This window comes from Carettochelys insculpta, chromosome 6 (genome assembly GCF_033958435.1).
Source record: "Carettochelys insculpta isolate YL-2023 chromosome 6, ASM3395843v1, whole genome shotgun sequence".
NCBI classification, from domain to species: domain Eukaryota; kingdom Metazoa; phylum Chordata; order Testudines; family Carettochelyidae; genus Carettochelys; species Carettochelys insculpta.
Window position 1 is genome coordinate 120,506,424 of NC_134142.1, and position 27,389 is coordinate 120,533,812.

At 54.6% G+C, this 27,389-nt stretch overlaps 1 protein-coding gene across 1 annotated transcript; it reads left to right on the forward strand.

Moving 5' to 3' along the window:
- The first annotated feature begins 395 nt into the window (after window positions 1-395).
- On the forward strand, window positions 396-9,290 carry YPEL4 (yippee like 4). Its single transcript, XM_074998096.1, has 5 exons — window positions 396-605; window positions 1,381-1,705; window positions 2,031-2,074; window positions 7,387-7,495; window positions 8,135-9,290. The coding sequence occupies exons 2-5, from the start codon at window positions 1,565-1,567 to the stop codon at window positions 8,222-8,224; spliced, it is 384 nt and encodes a 127-aa protein (XP_074854197.1). The 5' UTR covers window positions 396-605; window positions 1,381-1,564; the 3' UTR covers window positions 8,225-9,290.
- The last annotated feature ends 18,099 nt before the right edge of the window (window positions 9,291-27,389 follow it).

A 27,389-nucleotide genomic window follows, 5' to 3' on the forward strand; every position in this document is an offset into this window, starting at 1 on the left:
GGCAGCGGTGTGGGGGGGCAGTGAGATGGGGCAGCGGTGTGTGTGGGGCAGCGGTGTGGGGGGGCAGTGAGATGGGACAGCGGTGTGTGTGGGGCAGCGGTGTGGGGGGGCAGTGAGATGGGGCAGCGGTGTGTGGGGCAGTGACCCCAGGCGCCAGCGTTGGCTGCCCCGGACGCGGGGTGCCTGGCGTGGGGCTGCGGGCGCCGGGGCTCGGGGCAGGCGGGGGCGGCCGGGCTGGGACACGCGCGTCTGCGGCTGCTGCCTCCCGCTGCCCTGTCCCCGCGTCAGGGGCGCGCCACGGGATTCATTGCCTGACCCCCCCCCGCGCCATCCCTCCCCACCTCCCCCGGCTCTGCCTCCCACCCCCGCAGCCCGCCCCTCTCTGACGTAGCGGGAGGCGGGCGGGGGGGCGGATGACTCAATGTTATGATGCGGTGCCACAACACACAGCCCCAGTCGGCTCCAGCCCGAGCCCCCGGGCCCCATTCGCCCCCCAGCCGCGGGCCCTCGGCCGCCTGAGCCGCCCCACCCGCCGCGCAGCCCCGGGGCCGCCCCCGCCCGCGGCGCAGGACGGACGGGCGGGACTCCCGGGACGCGATTTCAAGGTGAGGGGCGGCGGGGGTGGGGGGGGGGACGGTCTTCGCCCTCCCGCCGCAGCTGGCGGGTGACGCGGCCGGGGGCTGCCCCCCTGCCCTGCCTGGGCCGGCAGCGCAGCCCGTGGCCGGAGAGCCCAGATCCCCCCCGCCCCCCCATCCCACTCGCAACTTTCCCACGCCACACCCCCCCCCGCCCCCACGGGTCACCTTCTACCTCGGCCTCCCCCGGGGCCCCGCTGCTTGCCCCGCGGGAGGACAGAGGCCAGCGACCACGTGGGGACCTGGCACTGGCTGCCCCACTTTCTGCGCAGGGAGCGTGACACTCCCGTGACGAGTTGGGGGCTGGCTCAGCCCTCCGGGGTAGGCTGGTGCCAAAGCCAGGCAGGGTTGTTTCCAAGCCCGTTCTGGGCAGCGGCCAGCAGGGGGCTGAGGGAGCTGGGAGACGGCGGTGGGGGGTGTGAGCGGTCGGAATGGGTCTGCCCTGCTGCCCCAGTGACAGGTGGGGAGAAGGGGGCCCCATGGCGACTGGCCTCTCTTCCCAGCAGGGGGTGCTGACCCCAGCAGAGGGGCATGGGTGGCCAGCTGGAGGACAGGCTCCCCAGGACTCCGGCGGGGGGCGCTTTCTGGGTTGTGGGGCAGAAGAGAGGTGGCCCTGGGGGCACAAGAGAGGGCTGTCTCCCCTTGCCCATCCAAGAACCCTCTCTGTAGTTTCCCAGGAGGGGGGGCTCTTGCCCTAGGGGGCCGTCCCCCGTTTCACTGCCCTCTTCTCTTTTGTTCTCTGCAGGTGACTCCCCTTTCGGTCTGGTTCTCATCTGGGGGGGCCCCGGCTGTGCAGCCCCCCCAAACTCCTCCCACCCTGAAACACGGCTCTAGCCAACCTGCTTCGCTGCTTCACCTGCGACCGACTGTGCGGGGGGTGCACGGCGCCTGCCCCCCCACCCCGCCAGGGGATCGCCCTGCAACCCGTCATGCCCAGCTGTGAGCCCGGGCCACCTGCTGCCTGCCTGCCCACCAAGACCTTCCGCAGCTACCTGCCACACTGCCACCGCACCTACAGCTGTGTGCACTGCCAGGCCCACCTGGCCAAGCACGACGAGCTCATCTCCAAGGTACAGCCATGCCTGCCCACCAGGGGCCTGCGCCTGCCCCTGCCCCAGGCTTCCCCATGGGGATGCCCTGTCAGCACCCCCTGGCCACCCTGAGCTTCTGCAGGGCTATGCCCTGCCAGTGCCCAGAGAGGACCCCACCACTGTGAGCTTCCTCACAGTCGTGCCTTACCACTGTTCATCTTCCCCATGGCGGTGCCCTACTGGTGCCCAGCCAGGCATTGGGTTCTGGGAGTTTCCTGACAGCAGTGAGTGAAGGTGGGTGGTGGGGACCGCGGTTGTTTGAGGGGGAGGGGTGGGATATAATTCCTGTCCTTTGTCTCTGCAGTCTTTCCAGGGGAGTCATGGTCGAGCCTATCTGTTCAATTCTGTGTGAGTGCCCCTGCGTGATCCATCAATCCATCCATTACATGGCGATGGGGGTGCCCCACAGGACAGATGGGGGAGGGTTTCAGCCAATCAGAAAGGAGGAGGCAGCTACTAGAGCTATATTATCAATCCTTATAATCGATTAGGTGTGTTACAGTAGTACCCCAGTCACCTGGCCATAGAGCAGGACCTGGTGGTGCTAGGTGCTGTACAGACCCAAACGGAGATGGTCCTCTGCTCCCAAAGAGCTGACAGTCTAGGCTGTCTCTCTTCTACACAACCCAAGAGAGGGTGACTGTCGGCGTCAGAGGCGGGGGAGACTCTGTCCCAAAGGTAGAGTGTCTGGAATGGGGTCTCCTTTTTGGTGTGTCCTGGGCTAGAATCACAGCAGTTGTCATGGGAATGTGTAACCCCAGTTCCACGTTCATCACTTTCCGGGCTCCCCTAGAGCACATGGCTTCCCTTGGCTTAGCACCGTTCCTTGACAGAGAATTCCTGCTCAAGCTGCAAGTAACTTGTCAGGCCTCATTCCTGAGACCTCTTGCGCTGGGGTCTTTCTCCCCAAAGATCTCTCATATGAGTTGGTGCATTGGCTCCAAGCCCACGGTCCTTCCTGTCAGGCCTGTCCAGGGTGATCCCAACAAAGAGCTGGGGCTGGAAGTGATGAAAACCTGGCACAGTCACACCATCAGCTCGGGCAGAGGGTCACAACTTCCACCATGCAACTCATGAGCCACCCATAGAAGTATCAAGGAACTTTCTCCCTTGCCTTGTCCACAGCTTACGGTTGGCCATGGCCTGTGACCAAACATGACTGAGGAATCTGGAGTAGAATTAAAGAGGCTCTTGCACCTCGTGCTATGGCACCGTTGTGGCTGCTGCTGAAATCCTGTGTCCAGTTCTGGTGCCCATGTGTCACAAAAGATGTTCGTACTTCGGGGAAGGGTCTGAGAAGAGCCACAAGAATGACTAAGGAATTAGAAAACCTGCTGCGTAGTGATAGACCCCAAGGCTGCGTCTACACTAGCCCCTTCTTTTCGAAAGGAGCATGGTAATGAGCAAAGTCGGAAGACGCTAATGAGGTGCTACCATGAATATGCAGTGCCTCATTAGCATAATGGCAGCTGCAGCAATTCAGAAGTGCTGCTTTTGAATCATGTGCCACCATGTAGATGGGGACCTTTCGAAAAGACCCCCCCAGTCTTCAAAAGCCCCTTATTCCTAAAACTAACTAGGAAGAAGTGGCTTTCGAAGACTGGGAGGTCCTTTTGAAAGGCTCCTGTCTACACGGGCAGCGCGTGATTAGAAAATGACACTTTCAAATTGCCATGGCCACCAGTATGCTAACAAGGTGCTGCATATTCATGGCGGCTCCTCATTAGCAAATTCCGACCTTGCTCATTACCATGCTCCTTTCGAAAAGAAGGGGCTAGTGTAGATGTAGCCCAGGAGTAAAATCTATTTAGCTTAGGAAAGACAAGGCTAAGGACTGACTTGATCGTGGTCTATACCTGCTTTTGGGAATAAATAGTTATGAATGGGCTCTCCAGGCTAGCACACAAAGGTCAAACACCCTCTAATGGCTAGAAATTGAAGTTAGACAAATTCAGACTAGAAATAAGGTTCACATTTTTGAAAGTGAGAGTAATTAACCCCTGGCACAACCTACCTAGGGTCCTGATGGATTTCCCATCACAGGCAATTTTAAAATCAGGATTGAATGTTTTTTTCTGAGATCAAATGGGAATTAATTCAGGGAATTTTGCTGGGAAGTCAGAGCAGATGCTGCCTTCTGGCCTCGGCATCCAGGAACAACATGGCAGAGCCAGGCAGAGTGTACCTTTAGGGTTTCTGGGGCTCTGGTTTGGGTGCTGCCTGAGGCTGTGGATGGTACGAGAGCTTCTTCCTGCCTTGGCTCAGTAGCACAGCTGTGCAGTTCTCACTGCTAGGAGTTTATCTGCTTCGCATCAAGGACTGATCAGGCTGGGGCCAGTTCCTTCCTTCTGAGTGGACAACAGAAGTGCCCTGTCCTTGCTGGCTGGTTCTCAGGCAGCTTTATGTAATGATGGGCACAGAGTCTCTGGGAAATACAGCCACATCCTTGTTGGCTAGCATATGGCACAGGGGCCTGTTTTAGAAACTAGTTAGCGCCTCCCTTTTGGAGGGTGTTACCAGGTAGGCAGCCTCCCAAATGCCTCCTTGTGGCCAGGGAAGGGTCTGCAGCTCTCTGCCTCACTTTGCCCTCTTTAGGGCTTCTCAATAAATGCCCCACACGCTGCTCTTTGTTCAGACACCCTTCCTTAGGGGCTGGATTTATTAACACCTGCATGCAAAACAAAACTCACAGTGCCCAGATAAGTAACAGAGAGGTGGCCATGTTAGTCTGTACTCCAGTAAAACAAAGCAGCAGAAATGTAGCACTTTAAAGACTGACAAAATGATTCATTCGGTGATGAGATTGCATGGGACAGGCCAACTTCTTCAGACCAAAGGCCCCAGATAAGTTGTCTCTGTTCCATGCTCTTAGCAGGCCGCTCCCAGGCCTTTGTTGCTCTGCTCCTGGGCGAAGGCTGCACCACTCAGTAGGAACAGAATGTTTTTCCCCTCCATAGAGAATAGATGCTGCCCCACAAGTGCTGCAGTTTTGCCTTGAGTTCATCAAATGCTGAGTGGCGGCAGAACAGCAAGCTGCCTTCATGCTGCTCTTTGTTCTGGGGTCACAGCAGCTTCTGGTGGACAAAAGGCAGACCTGCAGCAATTCTTGGGCTGAAATGTCTTAACTTGGGGGCGGGGTGGGGGGTGGGTGGGGGGAAATTCTGCAGTGCATGTGAATTCTGTGTCCACAGTGGTGCAGACTTTCTCCAGGAGCAGAGACTCCCAGTGATGTCATTAGATCTAGGAGCAGCTCTTACCGTTGGCCATGGTCTCACATGCTGGTGTTTGGCTGATAGCTGGAGAGACCCTTGAATAAGTTTGCTTCATCCCAGATAGAACTCCAGAGGACCCTGCTGGGAGCCTGCTACTTCCCAGGGCCTGCCACACCAGGGCCCAGCTAGTCCCCCTTCCCACTCTGGATCTGCCTGAAACTGCAGCGTCCCCAGTGCATCGAGACTCAGCTCTGCCTCACATTCCTGAACCAGACTCCCACAGCTGCTCACCCCTGCTAGTGTGTGAGGCCGGGAAAGGGAATGGTCAGTGTTCAGCCTAGATCAGAGGGAACCTTGGATGTGGGGTGGGGAGGAGGCATTGGGCAGAGAGGTGCCACCCCCCCCATCCACCATGGAGATAGGAGGTTTCCCTTTGTAACAGTCAGTCTTAGAAGTCCTGTTGGAACACCCTCCTTAATACCCTGCTCACTGGTGATGACTGCCCTGCCTCAGCAATGGGCCCTCACAGCAGCTGTCCAGGGTGGACCCTTGTCTGGTCCCTCCATGGATGAGCAGGCAAGCACAGCTCTAGCTGCAGCAGCAGGCCACCTGGCTGGCAGGTATGTGGTGCCACTGCTCAGCTCTCTGAGATGTCTCTAGCTGGGGATTCCAGCATGGCAGCTAAGGTGGGCCAGATGGCAGAGGACTGGGATAGGCAGGCCACAGTGGGGACAGTAGGGCTGTCTTGGTCCCCAGGGCATGCCAGTGCTAGCTGCTGTCTATGGGCTCTGAGTGTCCCTAGGGCATAGTGCATAGTGGGTCAGGCTTGTGACTAACTGCCTCACCGAGATGTGGTTATGGGGCAAGTTGCCAGATTGCAATGGGGGAGTCTGGGAGCCTGCCTAGGTGCTTGGGACATGGACAGTGTCTGGGGTGGGCGCCAATAGGGTCACACCCCAATCTCCTTGGGATCCCCTAGCACGCTATCCAGAGCCAGCCCCAGCTGCCCTGCAAGGGACTCAGCCTGGCGGACTGTTCCTCAGCTCTGTGCTCTTCCAGCAGCAGCACAGGTTATGTGTGGAGCTGCGTCTACACGTGCATGCTACTTCGAAGTAGCGGCACCAACTTCAAAATAGCGCCCGTCGCGTCTACACGCGTCGGGCGCTATTTCGAAGTTAACTTCGACGTTAGGTGGCGAGACGTCGAAGTCGCTAACCTCATGAGGAGATAGGAATAGCGCCCTACTTCGACGTTCAATGTCGAAGTAGGGACCGTGTAGACGATCCGCGTCCCGCAACGTCGAAATTGCTGGGTCCTCCATGGCGGCCATCAGCTGGGGGGTTGAGAGATGCTCTCTCTCTAGCCCCTGCGGGGCTCTATGGTCACCGTGGGCAGCAGCCCTTAGCCCAGGGCTTCTGGCTGCTTCTGCGGCAGCTGGGGTCTATGCTGCAGGCACAGGGTCTGCAACCAGTTGTCAGCTCTGTGTATCTTGTGTTGTTTAGTGCAACTGTGTCTGGGAGGGGCCCTTTAAGGGAGCGGCTTGCTGTTGAGTCCGCCCTGTGACCCTGTCTGCAGCTTGCCTGGCATCCCTATTTCGATGTGTGCTACTTTGACGTGTAGACGTTCCCTCGCTGCGCCTATTTCGATGTTGGGCTGAGCAACATCGAAGTTGAACATCGACGTTGCCGGCCCTGGAGGACGTGTAGACGTTATTCATCGAAATAGACTATTTCGATGTCGCAACATCGAAATAAGCTATTTCGATGTTGGCTGCACGTGTAGACGTAGCCTGGGAGTGGCATTGGCAGCAGTTCATGCAAGGAAAGAATGAGCAAGTACTGGGACCTTGTCCGCCCTCAAACCTCCACAGCCTCTGTCCACTCAGCCAGCCCCTCCATTTCCCCATTGCACTCATCCCACCCCAGCCCTGCCTCCAGGCTCTGGCCCCTTGGACTCTTCCTGCCTGTCCCCCTGCGAGACACACAGGTCTCTCTTTATTCCTGTGGGGAAGCCTTGAGCGCAGACACCCGCTCAGCCCCTCTCCCTCCCCTGCATTGTTGGCCAAGCTGCACAAGTGTTTCTCTTAAAGCCCCAGCTCCTGGAGTCCAGGGAGTGTGAGGCTCTCAGCTTCTCAGGTGTTCCTGCCTTTCCTGTGAGGGAGAAAAGCTGGGGTCTGTGGTACCTAAGAACCCCCCCCCCCCCCCGGAAGGTAGGAAATAGAACCTGAGATTGGCTCAACCCCAAGCAGTGAAAGCCACCCTCTTGCGCTGGGCTCCTCTGCTTTGATCAGAGGCCTTGGGTGTTAAGCCTGCTCGATCATAGTCATGTATGTTTGCTAAGATACCTTGGGTCCCCATCCCAGCCGATAGCCCGGGGCGGGGCATGGGGAGCCGGGAGCGGGAGGCAGTGTGTGACCCCCTCCCATGCTGCTCCTCTTTCTGGTGCCAGGGTTAATGTGGGCTGCGGGCCGGCTGAACAGCGCCTCCTGCTCACCGGGCTCCACTCTGTGGCTGACATATTCTGTGAGAGCTGCAAGACCACACTGGGGTGGAAATATGTGAGTACCGCCCCAGGCCGACAGGAATCCCGCCCCTGTGTTACAGTGTCCCCTGCTGGGGGAAGTGGGGCTGGGCAGTCCAGGCTGTGCCCATTCCGTGGTGCCACAGCAACCCCTACTGGGCACGGCAGACTCCTCCCCCGCCCTAGTGTCACAGCGCCCCCTGCTGGGGCAGGTGCCCCCTCCCACTTGCAGCCACCCATGCTAGACAGGGCAGGCTCCTCCTCCTCGTTGGTGTCACAGCGCCCCCAGCTGGGGAGAGGCGGGCAGGCTCCTCCCTTCCCTGTGCTCACAGCGCCGTCTGCTGGGGCGAACAGGGCAGGCTCCTCTCCCTCCCTGTGCTGACAGCGCCCTCTGCTGGGGCGAACAGGGCAGGCTCCCCTCCCTCCCTGTGCTCACAGCGCCCTCTGCTGGGGCGAACAGGGCAGACTCCCCCTCTCCTTGGTGTCACAGCGCCCCCTGCTGGGGAGAGCAGGGCAGGCTCCTCCCCCGCCCTGTGCTCACAGCGCCCCCTGCTGGGGAGAGCCGGACGCGTTCCTCCCTCACCCTGGGCTCACTGGGGCTGCCCACTGCTGCGGAAGACGGGGTGCCCCAGATGGGGGTCAGCTCAGAGGCTCTGCTCTGTCTCCCCTACACCAGGAACAAGCCTTCGAGACCAGCCAGAAGTACAAGGAGGGGAAGTTCATCATTGAGATGTCACACATGGTGAAGGACAACGGCTGGGACTGAAGGGGGAGGAAGCTGCAGCCCCTCCCCCAGCAGCATGGCCCCGCCCCCTGATCACGCTGCCACATTGCCTGTCCCAGCACGAGACCCCCCCAGCACAAAGATCGCCTTTCGGGAGCAGGGGATCCGGGGCCCTCGCCCCACCTCCAGCGTGACTGAGTGCATTAAGCATGGGGACTCCCTGTTCCCCCCTTGGGTGGTTATCCTCCTGGGCCCTGAGCCTGCAGGTACTGACACCCCCTGCTAGCACGGGGGGGGGGCACAGACTTCTGGGAGCAGGGCTCCTGCTGCTAATGGTCCTCCCACACAGGGAGAGCGTCTCCTCCATGAGCAAGAACCTGCCCTGGTGAGAGGGGGAGCAAGGAGACAGCCCCTGTGGTGTGGCATTGAGACCTGTGGTGAGTGGGGCGGAGAGCATTGGACCCGCCCCTAATGTAGAGTTGTGTGGGGAGAGGACAAGAGAATGAAAGGTGGGGCCCTGCTGTGGGGCTGGGGCCAGTAGCATTAGCTTCCCATCCCACTGTTGGTGAGGAGACTCAAAGCCAGCCCCCTTGGCATGGGGCTTTGAGTGGAGGAGGTCAGGTCCCCCCCATGCTATGGGCACAGAAACAGATTCAAAGCTGACCCCCAACCTACGAAAGGGGGGGCTGGGTGGGAAGCCAGTGGCAGCAGGGCAGTCCCCCAACTGGGGGGGGCGTGGCAGAATTGGAGGAGAGAAGGTAAGAGCTGGCCCCACTGGCCTGGGGCATGAGGGTTGCAGCTGGCCCCAGAGGGTCAGAATCGGGTTGCCTGGCCGTGAAGTGGGGTGGGGGGTCCAAGTAAAAGGGTCAGAGCTGGATCTCTGGCCTGAGGCTTGGGAGGGGGCAGGATCAGAGCTGGAACCTTGAACTAGGGCTATAATTGAGAGGGGAGAAGGCTGGAGCCAGCGCCCCCAGGTTGGAGTGGGATGGGGAAGGTTGGAGCCTGATCCCCTGGGTCATGAGTGGGGAAGGAGGATGGGACCTGCCCTCCTGGGCTTGTGGGGTGGGGGCGAGCGGCTCAAAGCTGGGCCTGGGACTCTGCTGTTAATTTCCCTGCTCCCATGTCCCTCCCTTGGGCCTTCTACCACATTCCCCCATGTCCGCTCTGGGCCGTTTGGTTGTACAGGTTGCCATGCTTGGGTGACCGCTGAGCACCAACCCTGTTCCCCTCATTGCTGCTATGGGGCCTGCCCTGGGGGCTCCAGCACTGTGGCACCAGCACACGCGGGTTTTGTATGACAAATAAAGGTGTTTTTACAGAAGGAGAGTCTCTTATTGGGGGAGGGGGCCTGTCTCCCCTCACCTGTTTGTCCTTGTGGGCTCCAATGTCCCCTCCCAGTCCTGATCCTCAAGACCCTTTCCAGCAGGGGCACCCTTTAGGGCATAAGATGGGCACTGGAGAACCCCCTGCTCTACTGGAGATGGAACCTATGTGCTGTCCCCTCACCTGGCTGCTCCCAGGTTGGGGGTGGCACCAGGCCTGGGGCAAACAGGCCTCTGCCTGACTTCACCTAGCAGCTCTACCTCTGCAGGACCTCCACCCCCAGCTTTGCACACTAGGAGGTGGGAAGAGGGCACTCTGGGTCATGGAGACAGTGGGCATGAGAGAAGCACAGGGGGAAATGGCTGACCCCCACCCTGAGCACAGCATCGCCTTCTAGCATCAGAGATCTTCACCACAGCCCCTACCAGAGCACTCCACCAGTGGCATCAATGGGCCCTTGATCTCACCCCCACCCCTGTGGGCATCAGAGCCCCTCCCCATGAGCACAGAACCTCCCTGGCATCAGAACCCTCCATCATGCACTCGGGTCTAGGCAGGGCAACCTAGCACCTGGAGCAGGAATCTGGCCCAGTACACAGCGCAGAATTGGAGAACAATACTGCAGTTGTGACCAGGAGACCAGCCAGTGCTGCAGAGCCACGACTCAGAACAAAGCTGAAGACGGCAGGGCACCGCCTAAAATGAGAGCGCTTGGCTACGAGGTCCCCTGTGGTCAGGGTAACAGCCCTTGGGAGCAAAGACAACTTTATTTTTAAGTGCATTGAGAGGTGCAGCAGGGACAGAGAAGTGTGGGGAGAGGGGCAGAGAGAAGCCCACATGATCAGCTCATGGTTTCTTCCCATAGGAGCACAGGTTGCATGACCTACCTTTGTTTTTAATGTAAGTTCGTAAAATTGGCCATCAGAGGCACCTTGTGCTCAGGGTCCAGGTTTAAAATTGGCTGAAATGTCCAGTTATGGTACAAGATTAACACCTGCAACCCGGATCTGGCCTCACTCCTACAGAAATAATCTCTACATTAAAAGGGGGTGGGCTGTAGATGAAACTTTGGATCTGGGGAAGCATGGGTGGTTCTGAGAGTTCAGCAGATTGGGGCTGGAAACAGGTCACGTGGAAGCAAGGGCCCGATAGTCACCAGGTGACCAGTGAAGGTCCTGCCAACAAAAGCGTGAGGCTCTATGGACAGCAGTGAAAGCGTCTGCTTCACTTCATGCTTCTCAGCCTGGTGTGAAAAGGCATCTGTTATCTTGTTCTCAGTCTCTGGACAACATATAACCATGAAGTCAAATTGGGAGAGAAAAGGGTCCAGTAAATCTGATGTGGGCCAACTTGCTGCATGGCTCTAAATTCTTGTTGTAGCTCAGATTTGGACAGGGCTGTTGGCCTCTTCAGAGGCAGCTCCTCCATTCCTCAAAAGCAGAGCTGGTGGCCAACAGTTCTTCGTCCCACATCATCATTACTTTCAGGCTACGTCTAGACTAGAGGGATGTGTTGGGAAAATGGCCGTTTTGCTGTCAAAACCCGCAGAACGTTCACATTCCCACGGGTGTTCTGTTGCCAGTAAGTCAACAGAATGCAGCTCTTTTGTCGGCAGCTGTACGCCGCTCACCACGAGGAAGAACGCTGCTGTGGAGAGAGATCTGTCAGCAAAAGGCCAGTCTGGAAGTTCCAGGGGGCCTTCTGTCGACAGACAGGGCTTCTGTGACATCGGGCAACCCTGTCTACTGTGCTTCTGGTTGGGTGTTTTGCCAACAGAGCGGCCGGGCAGTCGACAGAGCAGATCACTCTTTTGAGCCGACAAATCCCTCTAGTCCAGACATAGCCTGAGTGGAAATCAGTTTCCAAGTGACAAAGACACAATGGTTTTCATTTCTCAGGCTTCGCATAAGGCTGACTCTGGCAAAGCTGAACAAGAGCAGTGGTCACGGAGTTCTTGATTCTTGATTCTCTGAAAAAGGAGGTTACCTAAGTAGATGATTGTGAATTAATGGAAGATGTTTTGGAAGATGTCATTCACGAATGGTGTGACGAAGTAGTCAAAAAGTAGTCAAAAAGACCATCTCTTGTTCAAAATGCCATTCACGCTGTCACCCTGCAGTGACTCAGAAGCATGAGCACCAACCGCTGGGCATGTTGTTAAAAGGCAGGGCAGAAACCCCCAACTGGTTGGGAGTTCTAGACTCAGGGTTCATCTACCCTAGGAACTAACTTTGAAGGTAGGCACTATATTGAAGTAGCCAACAGAAAGTCTACACGTATTTTCTGTTACTTCAAAGTTAACTTCAAAGTAGGGAGTCCAACTTTGAAGTCCTTACTCCATTCCCGGGAATGGAATAGTGCCCTACTGTGAAGTTTAACATTGAAGTAGGGTGCGTGTAGCCGCTCTGCTTCGAAGTTGTACTTTGAAGTAAGCAACTTCAAAGTTATTTTTGTAGTGTAGACACAGCCTTAGACTTCATCAACCAAATATCAAGTGTAAACTTCTCAGGCCCTATAACAGCCTAACCATGGAGTCCCAGGCAGTCCTCTTGTGTACTCTGATCGATCCTTGTCACCGAGGTAAGCTTTCTTTTTTGACAGATGACCTCTTACACCAAAGATCACGACAATATTCAGGTTTCTCCCAGCCTGAAAAGACCAACACTTATCTCAGGTCAACAGCACCTCAGCTTTCACACCGAAGGTGCTATAGGCACCAGCCCTAAAATAAATTAAAGGTTTATTGTCTAGACAAAGGAAACGGAGTTATTTCCAAGGCTGAAGTAGGTGATCACACAAATATATTCCTGTCTTAAATTTCAGAAGGCAATAGAATCTTCCATAATAAGCAAGTCCTAAATCTTTAAGGCTAATCCAGGCTAACCACTGGGACAGTTTGCTTGTACTTACTACTCCTGGCCTGTCATCTCCAAGCAGCAGATAGTTCCTCCTTGTTAGGGGTTTCTCTTCCTTTCTCCCTTCTACTGCAAGTTGCAAATTTAGCTGCAGGACTCGTCTTGCTCATGGGTGAGCGGGGAGTGATCAACAAAGTGTTTTGTCCTCTAATGTGCCATCAGACACCCTCTGATATCTCTGGGCCTTTTGTTGGGCAGGAGAGCACATGTCCTGGGGCAAACGAGTACTTCACATTTGCCAACGTTTCTCTCCTCTTCTGGTGATTCAGGGTTTCAGAGCAAACTTTGTGACATGGGACACAGGCTTTTGCAACTGAGATTAGTGCACATCACAACACAGTTTTATAACTCACAGTTCTAACATGCATGTGACACTGACTGGTTCCAGTTAGTTATTGGTCAGTGCTCACTTGTGACCTAGAGGATGTTGGCGTTAGGTGGCACCTGGTTTGCTAGCATCACACACTTTCTGGCGGGAACTGATGGTTTGTAGGCTCCACACAACTGTAGCTTTGTGAAGACTGGACCAGAACAGAGTCGTTGCAGGAGTTTGTTTAGGAATAGGGGCATCAGTCACCAATGGGGATCTTAATAAAGGCTCAATAATCAACACAAGGTGGGAGGGAGCCATCTTCTTGGCTGCAAAGCAGATAGGTGCTCCTGCTGGGGAAGTGAAAAGATGATGAACCCTTTCCATAAATTTTTCCTTCAAATACTCCAGGAGCGTCTGCAACTTGGGTGCAGAAAGGATAGAAGCGTGAAAGCAACCAGAGGAGCAAATGAACAGGAGCAGCTAACAGAGGAGTTTAGAGGGGAACATGAGTGTGTGTGTGGGGGGAGGGGAATAGATAAACTTATTAAACATAAAGCCAAAAACATTCCTGAAAAAAGAAACAAAGGAACAAGCTTCAGGAGTAAAAGGGGAACGCAGGCAGAAGTCCAGCAACGGAGTGATGTCCAACACTGTAACTGCATTCAGAAAAGACCATGGATGTTAGGACCATCAATGGCTACTAGCCAGGATGGGTAGGAATGGTGTCCCTAGCTTCTGTTGCCAGAAACTGGGAACGAGCAATGGAATGGATCATTTGAGGACTACCTGTTGTGGTCATTCTTTCTGGGGTGCCTGGCGTTGGCCACTGCTGCAAGGTAAGACACAAGGCTTGATGGACCCAGCGTGGCCATTCTTTTGTTCAGCCGAAAGGCACTCCCATTCCCAGCTGAATGTCAAATGTGCCATCCTCACTGCCCTCATGAGGTACAGTGTTCGAGCTCTGTTTGTTGAATACCTGGGCATAGACTATGCAGTAGGCAAGAACAGACACTGATGATGAAACTTTGGATGGCAGCTCTCGATCCATTGGGGGCTGGAGCATTCTGTAGACGGCTGCCAGCCACTGAACTAGACCTGGGAAACCTCGATCAGCAGCACTGCAGGCAACAGAAAAATAGAGAAAGCAAGGGCCAGCTGGTTTGGGGATGATGAGCAATAAGCTAGAAGACACAAGGACGAGCCACGAATGCAAAGCATGTAGGACCCCCAACTGGAAGCTCTCTCAGTGACTGCCAAGGGGGTTGTCTGCGTGATGGGGAGTGACCCATCTATGACCTCAACAAGCTTGGAGAAGACCTTGCGGCGAGTTTAAGGCTCCTTCAAATTCTGGCCCATCAAATTGCCAAAAGTGCCTGAATGGAGCAGGTTTCTAGCATGGCAGAATGCTAGAGCTGGAGAGGTGGCTGGGTGGCACATTGGTTACGGATTGCGAAGACTCTGGCAGCACCATTCACTGTGGGGAGGAGCGGAACTCTGATGCAACCCTCACTCCCCTACTGGGGCGGGGTTCTGGCATTTCCTGAACCAGAGTGGCTCTGACCTCGGCCAGGCACTGTCACACACCGTGCCCCATCGTTTCCCAATACAAGTCCAACCCTGATGCCTGAAGACTATTCTTTCCATCAGTGGACAGGTGGATCAGGATTTGGTCGACTTGCCTTGGTCTGGGATCCAGCAGGACATTTGGGACCACATATTATGGCCAGGGGGAATCTGGTCATGTGTGGCTTTTCTTGGGCTTCCTTTGTGAGTTGACCCATCTGGATAAGAAGATCCATTACAGCGGCCAGACAAGGCAAAGGTTCTACCTGCACTAGATTTGTTGAGCACTTGCCTGAAGTAGTTTCATGGCACTGCCTCATTCTAACTGGTGCCTGGGGCCAGACAAAAATTCCACCGCCTGCTTGGCAACAGACCCGATTCCTGGCCATTGGGTGTGGAGACCAACTTCTGAGGTACGTTCTCCATTAGGGCCCTTGGAGATGCCAGCTGCAACCCATACAAAGCTCTTGGTGTTCAAAGAGAGGACTGGACGCTGGGAACAACCGAGAACTCATCTCACTTGGGACTGAACCATGCGGTTGGGCTGTGGCCACAACCCAAACTGGAGAGGTTATTGGTTGAGGAACCCATGAAACTCAGTACAATCCCCAACCAACTTACCGGGTAGGAGCAGCTCAGAGTCGTGGAAAACGGATGCAAGAATGGGGGACAGAAGACCCCTCTCAGGCTTGTGCCTGGGCCGAGAGAGCTGCCTTCGGGTCCCGCAGCACAGAGACTTGAACTTGAGGGTCCTGCAGGACCTCAGCCATGTCTGCAAGTGTGGGGTGGGCTCCTGTGGGGGCCGTTCTGGCCAGAAACTCCATGTTGTGTGGCAAAGCCCCAACCACCTTCCAGCAGGTGGTTCAAAACAGTCACATGCTACGGCACAGGCAGTCTGACCCAGTGGGCGGAACAGAATCAGAGTGCAGAACTGGAGTCACAGCCAGGGGTCAGGAGTCCAGAGGCAGGCAGAGAGCAGGTCTGGCCCAGCTTAGGGTGCGGTGACTTGATGGCCCATCTATCCAATCAGGGATCACACAGGGCCTGACATCCCTGCTCCAGCCACAGCAACCCCCTCCATCATCAGAACCCCCTGACCTCAGCACAGCCCCTGTCTCTGCCCCACGCTGGGAGAGGGGCTCTGTGTCCCCCTGCAGCCCCTCACTCTGCCCTCCTCCTCCCCGTCTCCCAGAGGCAGAGCAGCGGAGGCACTGGGCCAGGCACTGCTAGCACTGCTCACCCAGTGCCCTTTCGACATTGCACTGCTTGGCAGGGGCTCAGACAGTAGCACAATGTGAAAAGAGCCCAGGACGGTGGCGTGACTCTGCCATACCCCTCACCCCCTCTCCGTCTCCTCCTCCTCAGCAGCAAAGGAATTGCCCCTTCCCCCCCACTCCCACAAGGCAGGGCTGGGGGACCCGGGGCAGAGGGGGTCGGGGTTAGGGAGGGCTCCTTGCAGGCGAAGGATGGAGTTTTGAGGGGTCCCCGGCCATGAAGAGGTCACAGGTACAGAGAGGAGCAAGTCTCCAGTTTCACGGCTCCTTGTACGTTCTTTTGCCGCAGCTTTCTGGGAGGGACGCCTCAGGAGCTGGAGCTGGAAAAAAGGAGAGAGCCTGGCTCTTTGGCTCTGGCCCGAGAACCCTGCACCCTGGCCAGCCCCTCTGTGCCCCAGAGCCAGAACCCCAAACACACCCCCAGGTGCCACAAAGCTAGAACCCCAAACACCTTCAGCTGCCCAGAGCCAGAACCTCAAACATCCCCCATGTGCCACAGAGCTGGAACACCTAAACACCCCCGTGTGCCCCAGAGCCAGAATCCCTACTTCCACCAGCACCTGTGCATGTCCCAGAGCCAGAACCCGCCCTGTGCCTCAGAGCTAGAACCCCTTACCCCGCCGTATCCTTGTGTGGCCCAGAGCCTGAACCCCCTACTGCCAAACAACCCACGTGCCCCACAGCCCAACCCCCCTACCCCCAAACCCCCTACATGCCCCAGAGCTGGAACTCCAACCCCCCATGTGCCCCAGAGCCAGACCCCCCTACCCCCACTGACACCTTTGTGCTGCCCAGAGCCGCTACCTTCTGTACGCCTGACGGCAACTCCCTTCCTGCAGCCTTCTGTGTGCCCCAGAGGCACAAACCCTCCTCCACTCCTGTGTGCTCCACTGCTGGAAACCCCCCACCTCTCCTGTGTGCCCCAGAGCCAGAACCCCTCCCCCAGCACACACCCCTCTCCATGCTCCAGCCTGTGGGGATGAGGTGCTTATTCCCCAGAGCCCGTTCGGTCCTAGGTCACACTGCTGAGACAAACGCTGCTCCCTACTCCCCTGAGCCAGCCAGTCCCCCCACCTTGAGGGTGGACCAGCGCCATCACCCCACCCTGGAGCCAGCCAGCCCCCTCCGTGTGGCTGGATCAGAACCGCTGCCCCTAGAAAGGAAAGGCTCCCAGTCCCGGTCCTCTTCACCGCATCATCTAATCCTCAAACTGCTGCTCTTTGGCAGTAACCATGAATAGAAACCTTCTGTACCAATAGCAGCACACCAAACAGGGGCTCTTCTTCAAGGAGCTGGATGCTCTGAGAGGCAAAATTGCAATAAATCCATCCCAGCCCCCAACCCGAATGGAAACAAAGAACATCGGCACGTTGGCATCATTATTAGAACAAGTCTATAGACCAGCAGCCCTGATTTACTGGCCCTCTGTATGTCTTGCCTCCTACACCCTCCCTGACGCCACACACTAAACACTGTGGGTGCGTCTACATTAGCCAGCTACTTTGAAGTAGCCGGCACAACGTCGAAATAGCACGCGTCGCATCTACACGCGCCATGAGCTATTTCGACGTTGAAATCGACGTTAGGCGGCGAGACGTCGAAATCGCTATTCCCATCTGAAGATGGGAATAGCGCCCTACTTCAACATTCAACGTCGAATTGGGGTGTGTGTAGATGATCCATGTCCTGCTACTTCGAAATAACGGGGTCCTCCATGGCGGCTATCAGCTGAAGGGTTGAGAGACGCTCCGTCCAGCCCCTGCGGGGCTCTATGGTCACCTTGTGCAGCAGCTCTTAGCCCAGGGCTTCTGGCTTCTGCTGCTGCAGCTGGGGGTACGTGCAGTGTACACAGGGTCTGCAACTGGTTCTCGGCTCTGTGGATCTCATGCTGTGCAGGGCAAGTGTGTCTGGGAGGGGCCCTTTAAGGGAGGGGCTTGGGGCTTTGCTGGCCCGTTATTTCGACAGGGAGCACATGTGTGTGTGGACGCTCCGCATTTCCGTCCAGGGCGGCTCCTTTCGATGTTCCCCGTCGCTACTTCGACACGGAACGTCGACGGCACCAGCCCTGGAGGATGTGTAGACGATACCTGTCGAAGTAGCCTATTTCTATGTCCTTATTTCCAAATAGGCTACTTTGACATCGTGTGCTAGTGTAGACGTAGCCTATGTCACCCACACACCTAAGTATGGTTCGCTTCCCTGTAGAGGCACCTACACCACTGCACACAGAAAGAATGAATCTCCTTTACAACCCTAGCTCAACACCAGCTGGCTTTTAGTCCACACCACAGAGGTTCCTGCACTAAACTCCAGAGGTTCCATCTTCGAGTCTGCCGGGGCGGGGGGGGGCGTGGTTGCAACTACAGCAGAACAAGGCTTCAGCTCAAATTATGTTTCCACTCAAAGTGCCAAAATCTGCCTACACATTAAAATTTGCAAGGTAGGTACGGCGCGTCTCCAAACCAGCAGAGACACGACCGAAAGGCATTAGATAAAAAAATTAAATCAACCTTGTTGGCTCCAGATGCAAGACAAAAAGTCCTCACTTCCTCTTCCAAGTGCTTCTTGGGCTCATTTATTCCTGTTGCCCCCAGGTTTGGCTAATCAGTATTTCTACTTCCCCAGCCCAATCCTGTCTACGGAGTTCCTGCAGGGAAGTTGGCTGTGTTCAGCTCATAATATTTTGGTGGATTTGTTTGCGTCTGTTTGATCAGATGTGTGTGGAGGTGAAGGAAACTGTAAACTCCCTAATTTTTGCCCCATTTTGATTCGATGATAAGAGGTGGGAATTTCCTCTCGTTCTCGGTTCCTGTAATTCTATGACCAATTTCAGCGGGTTTGGAGGAAAACCCACTGAGAAATTTGTTTGGGACCATTTTTATATCCCTCTTTTCATCTGTTGCTGAACAAAAATAACTTGATTTCCGGAAGGAAGGAATTTCTCAAAGATCAGAGCATTTTTTGTTTAGTTGTTTTTAAATCACAGAGAGAACTGGAAAAAAATAAAAGAACCAGTCCTCTCCTCCACCTCCCTGCACAGATCCTTCATACCACGTTTGTTTCACCTAGATTCTTTCCTAAACTCTGGCAAGGCCAGTATTCCCCCTGGAGACAGACCTAGATTATCCTTTTCCAACTGTAATTAACACCCTGACACATCTCTAGCGACAAACAATCCTGCCTTGCCGGGAGGGAGCGAGAAGGGGAACCTAGTAATCTACTTATAGCTTTTCGACACGGGGAAATTTACCAGCATTACTATAAGAACATAAGAACAGTCATACAGGGTCAGACCAACAGGCCATCTAGCCCAATGTCCTGTCTTCTGACAGTGGCCAATGCCAGGTGCCCCCAAGGCAATGAACAGAACAGGAAATCACCAACTGATCCACCTCCTGTCTCACCTTCCCAGCTTCTGACCGTCAGGCTGTGTCTACACTTGGCCAAAATTTCGAAAGGGCCATGCTAATGGCCAAATCGGAGAATACTAATGAGGATCTGAAATGAATATTCAGCACCTCATTAGCATGCTGCCAGCCGCGGCACTTCGAAAGTGCTGCTTTTCGATCATGCGTGGCTTGTCTACACGGGGCCCTTTTCGAAAGGACCCCGCAGACTTCAAAATCCCCTTATTCCTGTCAATCAGCTGTCTGAGATAAGAGCAGGGGGGCTGGTGGTGCTTGGATTTGGGGGAGGGGAGTGGCTTGGATGCCCAGCTTACGGGGCTCGTGGGGCTTGGATGTCTGGCTCCGGCATCATGGGGCTCGGGTGGCTGGGGCTGGCAGGTGGGCAGCTATCCCCGGCAGTGTGTGACTCAGGCGGCTGGCCCCAGCAGCATGGGGCTTGGGCAGCTCAGGCTGGTGGGTGGATGGCTGGCCCTGGCAGTGTGGGGCTTGGTCAGCTGGCTCGGGTGGCTGCTGGGTGGGTGGTTGTCCCTGGCAGCATGGGGCTTGGGCAGCTGGCTCAGTGGTTGGCCCTGGCAGCGCAGGCAGCTCCAGCAGCTGGCAGGAGGGCAGCTGGCTCTGACAGTGCAGGGACCCAGTGGCTGGCGAGTGGGCGGCTGACCCCTGCAGCTGGCAGGCAGGTGAGTGGCAGTGCAGGCCTCAGGCAGGTGGCAGCTGGCATTGGGCTCAGGCAGCTGGCCAGCTGGAGCTGCACCAGGCACCCGCAAAGGGCCCAGAAAAATTATTTGTGCTTATTTTTAATTTTTGTCTGTTTTAAATTACGAATTGAATTTTTGGTTAAAAAGAGGGTTGGATGATGGTGAGAAGGGGAGGGGGTGTGTGTGAGAGTTTCTCCAAAGTAAAAAGGGGATGTGATGCTGAAAAATTTGGAAACCACTGGTTTAAAATCTTTGGTGGACACAGGCCCATCTGCACCATCACAAACCTGCCTGAGCGGGTGGGGACTGGTCGACACCAGGGAACAAGGCTTCCTGGAAGGTGAGCACCCAGGCTCTCCTGTGACTGGCACGGCCACCCGCCCCCGAGGCCAGCGACCTGCTGGAGGGACTGGACTTTGCACTCAGACATGGAGCAAGCGGTGTTTGGGAAACGAAAAACAACAGCCCCTGGAGAGGGTGGGGAGGGAACAACCAGCAGATTTATTCTGGGGTCACAGCAACAGGCCAGGGGCAAAAAGGATCTACTGCACTGTCAGCTCCAGAGTCTGCTCCCCTCTCTGGCCCCACAACCAATACACCGATATCCCCTGTGGTCCCCTGCTCCTGGGAGAGTATCATGGTGGGTTTCTTTCAAGCCCTCAGCTTCCAAGTGGCTGAGAACCACCCTCGCTCCACTGGCATCAACGCCTTCCTGCTGAGAATCTGGCCTTCGCTTGGAGGAATAATGATAGTATCATGAACAAGCACCCTGCCACGCATGGGCAGAGCACGGCTGATAGTGGCTGGGACAAGTGTAGAGGTTTACGAGGACCTGAGCTCTCAGAAAGGGAGGGGTTAAGCTGAGAAGTTCTCATAGAAAACAGCAGGCCCGTTCCCATAATTCTCCAAACTCATCCTCCATTTGTCATAGAGAAGATCTCCACTTCGAGGATGTCTGAAGCCAGCACAGAGGGGCAGCCATGTTAGTTGGTAGCCTCGCCAAAAAAAACAAGCAGCCCTTAAAGACTACAATTTTTATCTACTAGATAAGCAGCTTTTGTGGGTAAGACCCATTTCATCAGATGAATCTGCTGAAGTGGGTCTTGCCCATGAAAGCTCATTACCCAATAAATAAAATTCTTAGTCTTTAAGTATCAGAAAGGCAGCCGTGTTGGTCTGTATCTTCACAAACAACAAGAAGTCTTGTGGCACCTTACAGACTAACAGATATTTTGGAGCAGCAGCTTTCGCGGGCAAAGACCCACTTCGTCAGATGTCTCATGCATCTGATGAAGCGGGTCTTTGCCCATGAAAGCTGCTGCTCCAAAATATCTGTTAGTCTGTAAGGTGCCACAAGACTTCTTGTTGTTTTAGTCTTTCAGGTGCTACAGGGCTGCTTGGTGGTGGTTTTGTTCTTGTTTTGGGGTTTTTTTTTGGGTGAGGCCAATACAGATGATTGTACTGTATTGTATTGTATTGTACTTAACCCTTGTACTCCAGGTGGAGCTGAGGTCATTTACAAGTGTTCTCCACTTCACTCTGTCTTGGAATAAAACCTCTACCTAGCTCCAGGAGTGCCCCAGTTGCTGTCCTTCAGCCTCAGTAGATCTTCTCCACATTGTCCGAGGTCTTCCTCTTTTACGTTTTCCTTGTGGGGTCCATGGGAGAGCTTGACTGTGCTGGATGATGGTTTTCTGAGAGTGTGGCCTGGCCATCCCCACTATCTTCTCTTGATTTCAGTGTCAGTTGGTTCTTGTCCTGCTCTGTTCCAAAGCTCCTGGAAGGGTCACCCAAACTGGACAGGTCAAAGGGTAAAGACCAGACAAATTTGGATCGCCTCTCCCTGAAGTAAAAGGGCTTGGCTTAGGGTTAACAACCCTAGCCGTAAAAAATGAAAAAAGTTACAGAAACATTTGCAAAGAAACCTACAAGTACAGAATAGCAGGAGGGGAAAAACTTTAAGAATAAAAACCAGAAAAAAAGCAGGTGTTCCCTAATATATTGGGAGGTTAACAAAACCTCCAACCTCACAAGCGACCCAAGGTTTCAGAGCTGCCCTGCTAAGAGAATCATGCAGTGCCATGTGCTTGTCAGTGCTCTGAAAGAACACAACAGTGTTAGGTTAGACTGAAAAGAAAATACTAGTTTTAGAATTTGGTCAGGAGCAGTGTTGCCCTTAAGCTGCATGTTTGTGCGGCCACGTGGGACAGATTTGCCCACAGCTAGGGGTTTTGTTTCTACTGCTGCTACACATTTACACCTGCCTCAGTGCACATAAAAATTCATTCCTCACATGGAAGGAAGAAGCCCACACCTGGGTAGAAAAGATTAGAGGGAACATTGGTTCAGAGTGGTTTCATAAATATGGGGCTGAAGTCATTTGCAGGAGGATCCAGCCCCAAACCACTGGAAGCTGTATCCTAGGGTCAAGTTTCTCCAGCATCCCCAGCAGCTTCTTAGTTTTCAAAGCAACAATGCATCGAGTGCCAGCTACACATGACTGATTTTAGCTCTGTGGGCCACTGCCAGAGCATTGCTCCTCGGGAACACAGCCTGTAGATACATCTTTGTTTTAACTACGTTCTCATTGGGTTTTTTAAATATTGTGTCAAGTCATTTTATGTACCATTGTATTAAGCCCTATTATATAGAAATTTAGTTCTATTTTGTAGATCATTTTCTAGAAATAGGTTAGGTAGGGAAAAACCTCTCTCTACCCTTTATTTTTGGATTGGTTAATTGATCGCCCTGTTGAGTGGATGAGGTGTGAATGGAAAGGCGTGGAAGACAAGCACCTCCAGGCACTTGCAAGGGTTGGAGAAGAACAAGAAGCCTTGTGGCACCTTATAGACTAACAGATATTTTGGAGCATAAGCCTCTGGGGCAAAAGGTATCACCTGGTCACACCTACTTCTGGCTCAGGTCCAGGAGGGCATCGGCCATTGTATATGTGTGGGAGTCACACCTGAAATGCCTGTCACCCTCTAGGTATTAGTGCAGTGTCCTTCCCGTCCCTCGCTCCATCCTGCCCTCTCAGCGTCACTTTCTCACCTCTGCCCCACTCTGCATTCCAGGGGTCTGCAACCAAAACAGAAAGAAGAGCCACCCCCCCATTCCATAAAAAACTCGATCACTCAAGAGCCGCACTGCATGAGAATACGAAACGGTCCTTAATAAATAACGTCAAACCATACTCTTGGTAAGCCCTATGTTACGAACACCGCGCGCACAGACTGATTTGTCATGCGACGTGTTTACTGCAGGGCAGGATGCTCACAAACTCTCCACGTATTCTATTTCCTCCCACGTCACGCGTGCGCCTGCCCCACCGTCTGCCTGACCTTCACTCCCGAACCATCCCTCTCCCTGGAGGATGCTAGTGGGAATTACCCAACGTTTCAAGGTCACATATCGATTGCTCTTTAGATGGGGTGGCTCTGTCCCGTGAAAGCTCATCACCGAATAAATCATTGTGTTAATCTTTAAAGTGCTACATTTCTGCAGCTTTTTTCTGCTGGAGTACAGACTAGCACGGAGACTTCTCTGTTACCAGACAGGAGTTGCTTGCTCTGGGGCTTTTAGATGTTCACCCTCTATCGAAAATAAAACTTTGCAATTATAGTGTCAGGAGCCACCAATACCATAGAGGCAGATGCGTTACGTCTGTATCTTCAAAACCAATAAGAAGTCCTGTGGCACCTAATAGACTAACAGATAATTTGAAGCATCAGCTTTTGCGGGCAAAGACCCGCTTCATCAGATGCATGGGCAGGGGAGGGTTTGAGGAGGATTTAAAGAGGGAGTCTCAGTAAAGGGGAAGGCCAGAGCTGACATGGTCTATTCAGTCAGGGTGGATGTGGCATCAGTCAAGAACCTGCCTTAACTACGACACCTAGAGGCAAACAGGAACCAGCTGAAACAGGTAGATTGGGACACTCCGAACGGATCAAGAACTGACTAAAACCAGTTAAAAGCCTTCCCTTGTCAGCTCTGGCCCTCCCCTTTACCAAGACTCCATCTTTAAAGCCTCCTCTGAACTGTGCCCCCCCCATGTATCGGAAGTGGGTCAGGAGCCCCACAGAAGTCCTTAGAGAGCCACATGTAGCTCCAGAGCTGCAGGCTGCAGACGCCTGGCGCATCTCTCTCTTCCTCCAACCAAGGTGGCCTGGGGAAAGTGGGGGGCTGGCATGAGGGGGGGGTGTCACACAGCCAGTGGCACCACAGCATCCTCCTCCCCAGTCACCTCTGGTTACAGTTCTCCGTGCCCCCCCCACCTTTGCCTCAGGGGCAGGCCACAGTCTGACAGCCCTGCTCGTAATCGACACAGCAGGGCAAAAGGAAAGGTAAAATCTCTCCAGGTGTGGAGACGACAAGCGACTCCTTAACTCAGCCTCTCCCCTTCTAGCATGAGCTTACTTCCCTTAGCCCAAAGGGACGTTCTGCAGGGCAGGGCTCTCCCTGGGGCGGTTCCTTCCTGGTACTTGACGGCATCTTTACCAGCCCTGCTTGCCAGAAGCACGTTCTGCTCCCACACTGGCATGCCAGGCCATGCCACCCACTAAAGGGGAGGTTTTTAACTGGTTTTAGCCAGCTCTTGATCAGGTCACAGTGCCCCAATCAACCTGTTTCGCTGGTTCCTGTTTGCCTCCGGGTGTCTAAATTAAGGCAGGTTCTCGACTGATGCCAGAGAGCTTAATTTTAGGGATGGGGCAGGTTGCGGTGGGTCCAAAGCTGGCTAGTCCCTGATGTCAGCTGGAACAGTGCCCCATGCTTGGGGCTGGGAGACGAGGTTTGGGGTCAGCTCCACAGCAGCCAGGCACAACCCCTCTGCAGGAGGGGGGGTCCCCAGGAGTTTCAGCCTCTGGCCATAAGGCCCTTTATGCTGCTGGAGCAGGGCAACGGGGCCTGCAGGGCAGTGGGGCTCAGGCTTGCATCTTCACAAGCCCAAGGGTTTGATTTCTCCTGCCTCGCAGTGCACCCTGTGACAGACAGACAGCTGACTGGGCTGTGGCCTTGGGGAAGCTGGGCTGGGCACAGCTGGTCCAAGGCACCAGTCCAATGATGACTGAACTGGGCTGAGTGGGGAATTGTGGGTCACCTGGGAGGAGGGGACAGATGCGGAGGGGGAAGACAGGGAGGGGCACAGGTAGCTGTGGGGTCGGTGGGGGCTGGGGATGGGCAACTGTAGCAGAGTGCTGGGTGGTACAGGCAAGTGGGGAAGGGCAGCAGAGCCCCTAAACCTCCCACCCCCGGTGCTCTAACACCCCCGCTCCAAGCAACGGGATAGGAAACCCCACAAACCCTCCTCTCTTCTCCCCAATGGATAAAGTGCCCCTGCAAGTTTAAACCACCCCCCAGCCCTGCTCCCCTGCAAACTGGAGGCCTTGAGCCCTGCGGGACCCCCTCCCTCCATAAATGAGCAAAAAGGATGAGGTGGGGTGGGCGAAGGGGGCAGGAGTGCAAGGAAAGGGAATGGGAGAGGAGAGAGAAGTAAGGGGCAGGAAGGTGGGGTGGGGAGCAGGGAGGTAGGGGTAGGACTGCAGAAAGCGGGGGCCAGGGAGATGCGGGGGGGGCAGGGTTGCAGGCAGGAGTTGTCAGCTGGGGACAGAGCTGGGGGGATGGTAGCAGGGGGTGAAGGAGCTGCTGTCGGGACTGGAGGGAAGAGCTGCAGGCATAGGGTGATGGGAGGGGGAAGGGCTACAGGGGAGCTGCAGGCGGGAGGTGTCGGGGTGGTAGCAGCCGGGGGCAGAGCTGCTGGCTGTGGATCGGGGCCTGGGGAGCTGGGCTGCCGGGGGCGGGGGGGACGGGGGGGCAGGGGCAGGGGCAGGGCCCGGGCCGGGGGGGAGGGGCAGGGCCGGGGTCCCAGCGCCGCCCGCTCCCCGCCCCGCGGCCTGTACCTCGCTCTCTGCAGCCCGCACTCCGTCTCCTTCCCCAGCGAGTGGCCGCGGGGACCCCTGGGGACCCCCCTCTCCCCCGCGCTCTCCACCTTGAACACTTCGGACGCCTGTACGCAGCCTGCGGGATCCGCCCCGGGCCCCCCGCCCCGCCCGGCACCACGCCCCGCCCGGCACCACGCTCCGCCCTCCCCCTCCAGGGCCATCGGGGCCACCGCATCCCACCCCCAGGGCCAGAGCTGCGGGCTGGGGTTCAGAGACCTCCCCTCTCCCGGGCCTTCTGCTGCGTCCCGTTCTCCCTGCCCTGCCCCCGGCCCAGTCCCAGCCCTGGCCAAAGGCCTGTGCCATGACAGCCTGGCCACCCGCGGGGCTCTGGGCTGGGGAGGCTGGAGGTGGGGGGCGGGGGTAGGGGGGTGTCACTCTCAGTTTAGAAATGTGGGGGGGGGGGGTTGTTTCAGGTCCCAGTGGATCCAGAAATTTTGGCCCATCAAAAAAGCAAAAAAGATTTGGCCTGAACAAGAGGTTTAGTTCCAATAACATCCAAAGGTTCAATGATCTGCAGAAGTGGGTCTGTCCCACCAAAGCTCATCACCTAATAAATTATTTTGTTAGTCTTTAAAGTGCTGCTTGACTGCTTTTTTGTTTTGATAGAACACAGACTAACAGGGCTTTCTCTCTCACACTGTCTCAAGGTTTGGTTTCAGCTACAGTGGCTTTGAAAAATTTCTTGAGTCTTAAAAGACTCGTGGAATTACCAACATGTGAAAGGGAGCCTCGGGACCTACCCTGCTTTCAAAGGAGAAATTAACCCAGTTCCTTCCGAAAAAAGCCTATACATGAATTTTTTTTGTTGGTGTTTTTTTCCCCCATTAAACTTAGTTCAGTAAAAACAATTCAAATCTGTCAGGCATTCCAGGGTCACTGAGCCTACATTTTTACCAGAAAAAAGTTTCATCTGCAGAATTTCTGTTAGATGTAGTCATGGCTCATTCAAATGTGGAGCAAACTTTTTTGCAGTAAGGGTAATTAACCAATAGGACAACTTCCCAAGCCTTGCAATGGATTATCATTGATTGTTCTTATACCGAGATGGTTAAAAATTCTCCAGAAATTATTCTTTTCTTTCCTTCTGGTACTAATTTTTTATGTACTCAAAAGCTGTTATCATGTCCCCTCTTATTCCTTTCTTCTTGTTTTTCAGACTAAACAAGCCCAGGTTTTTGTGAGTCTACCCTCATAGATCATGGTTTCTAAACCTTTAATCATTTTTCTTGCTCTTTTCCGGGCTTTCTCCAATTTTTCTGCATCTTTCCTGAAATGTGGAACCTAGAAACACATTACTCCAGGTGAGGTCTAATCAGCATGAAATAGAGCAGAAAAATTACTTCTCATGTCTAGCTGACAACATGCCTGATAATACACGTCAAAAGGATGTCTGCTTTTTTGTGCAACATTATCTCACTGTTAACTCATATTTAATTTGAGCTCTACTGTGACCCAAAGATCCCTTTCTCCTTCCTAGATGGTCATTTTCTGTTTTACATGCATGCAGCTGATTGTTCCTTCCTAAACAATGTACTTCTCCTTACTGAATTTCATGCTAGTAACAAGCCATGTTAGTCTATATTTTAACAAAACAAAAAAGCAGTTCAGTAGCGCTTTAAAGACTAACAAAATAATCTTTAAAGTGCTACTGAACTTGCTTTTTTGTTTTGAATTTCATCCTATTTGCCTCAGACTATATCTCCAGTTTGTTTAGATCATTTGGGATTTGATCCTATCCTATCTTCCAAAGTTTGCAATTCCTCTCAGATTGGTCATGG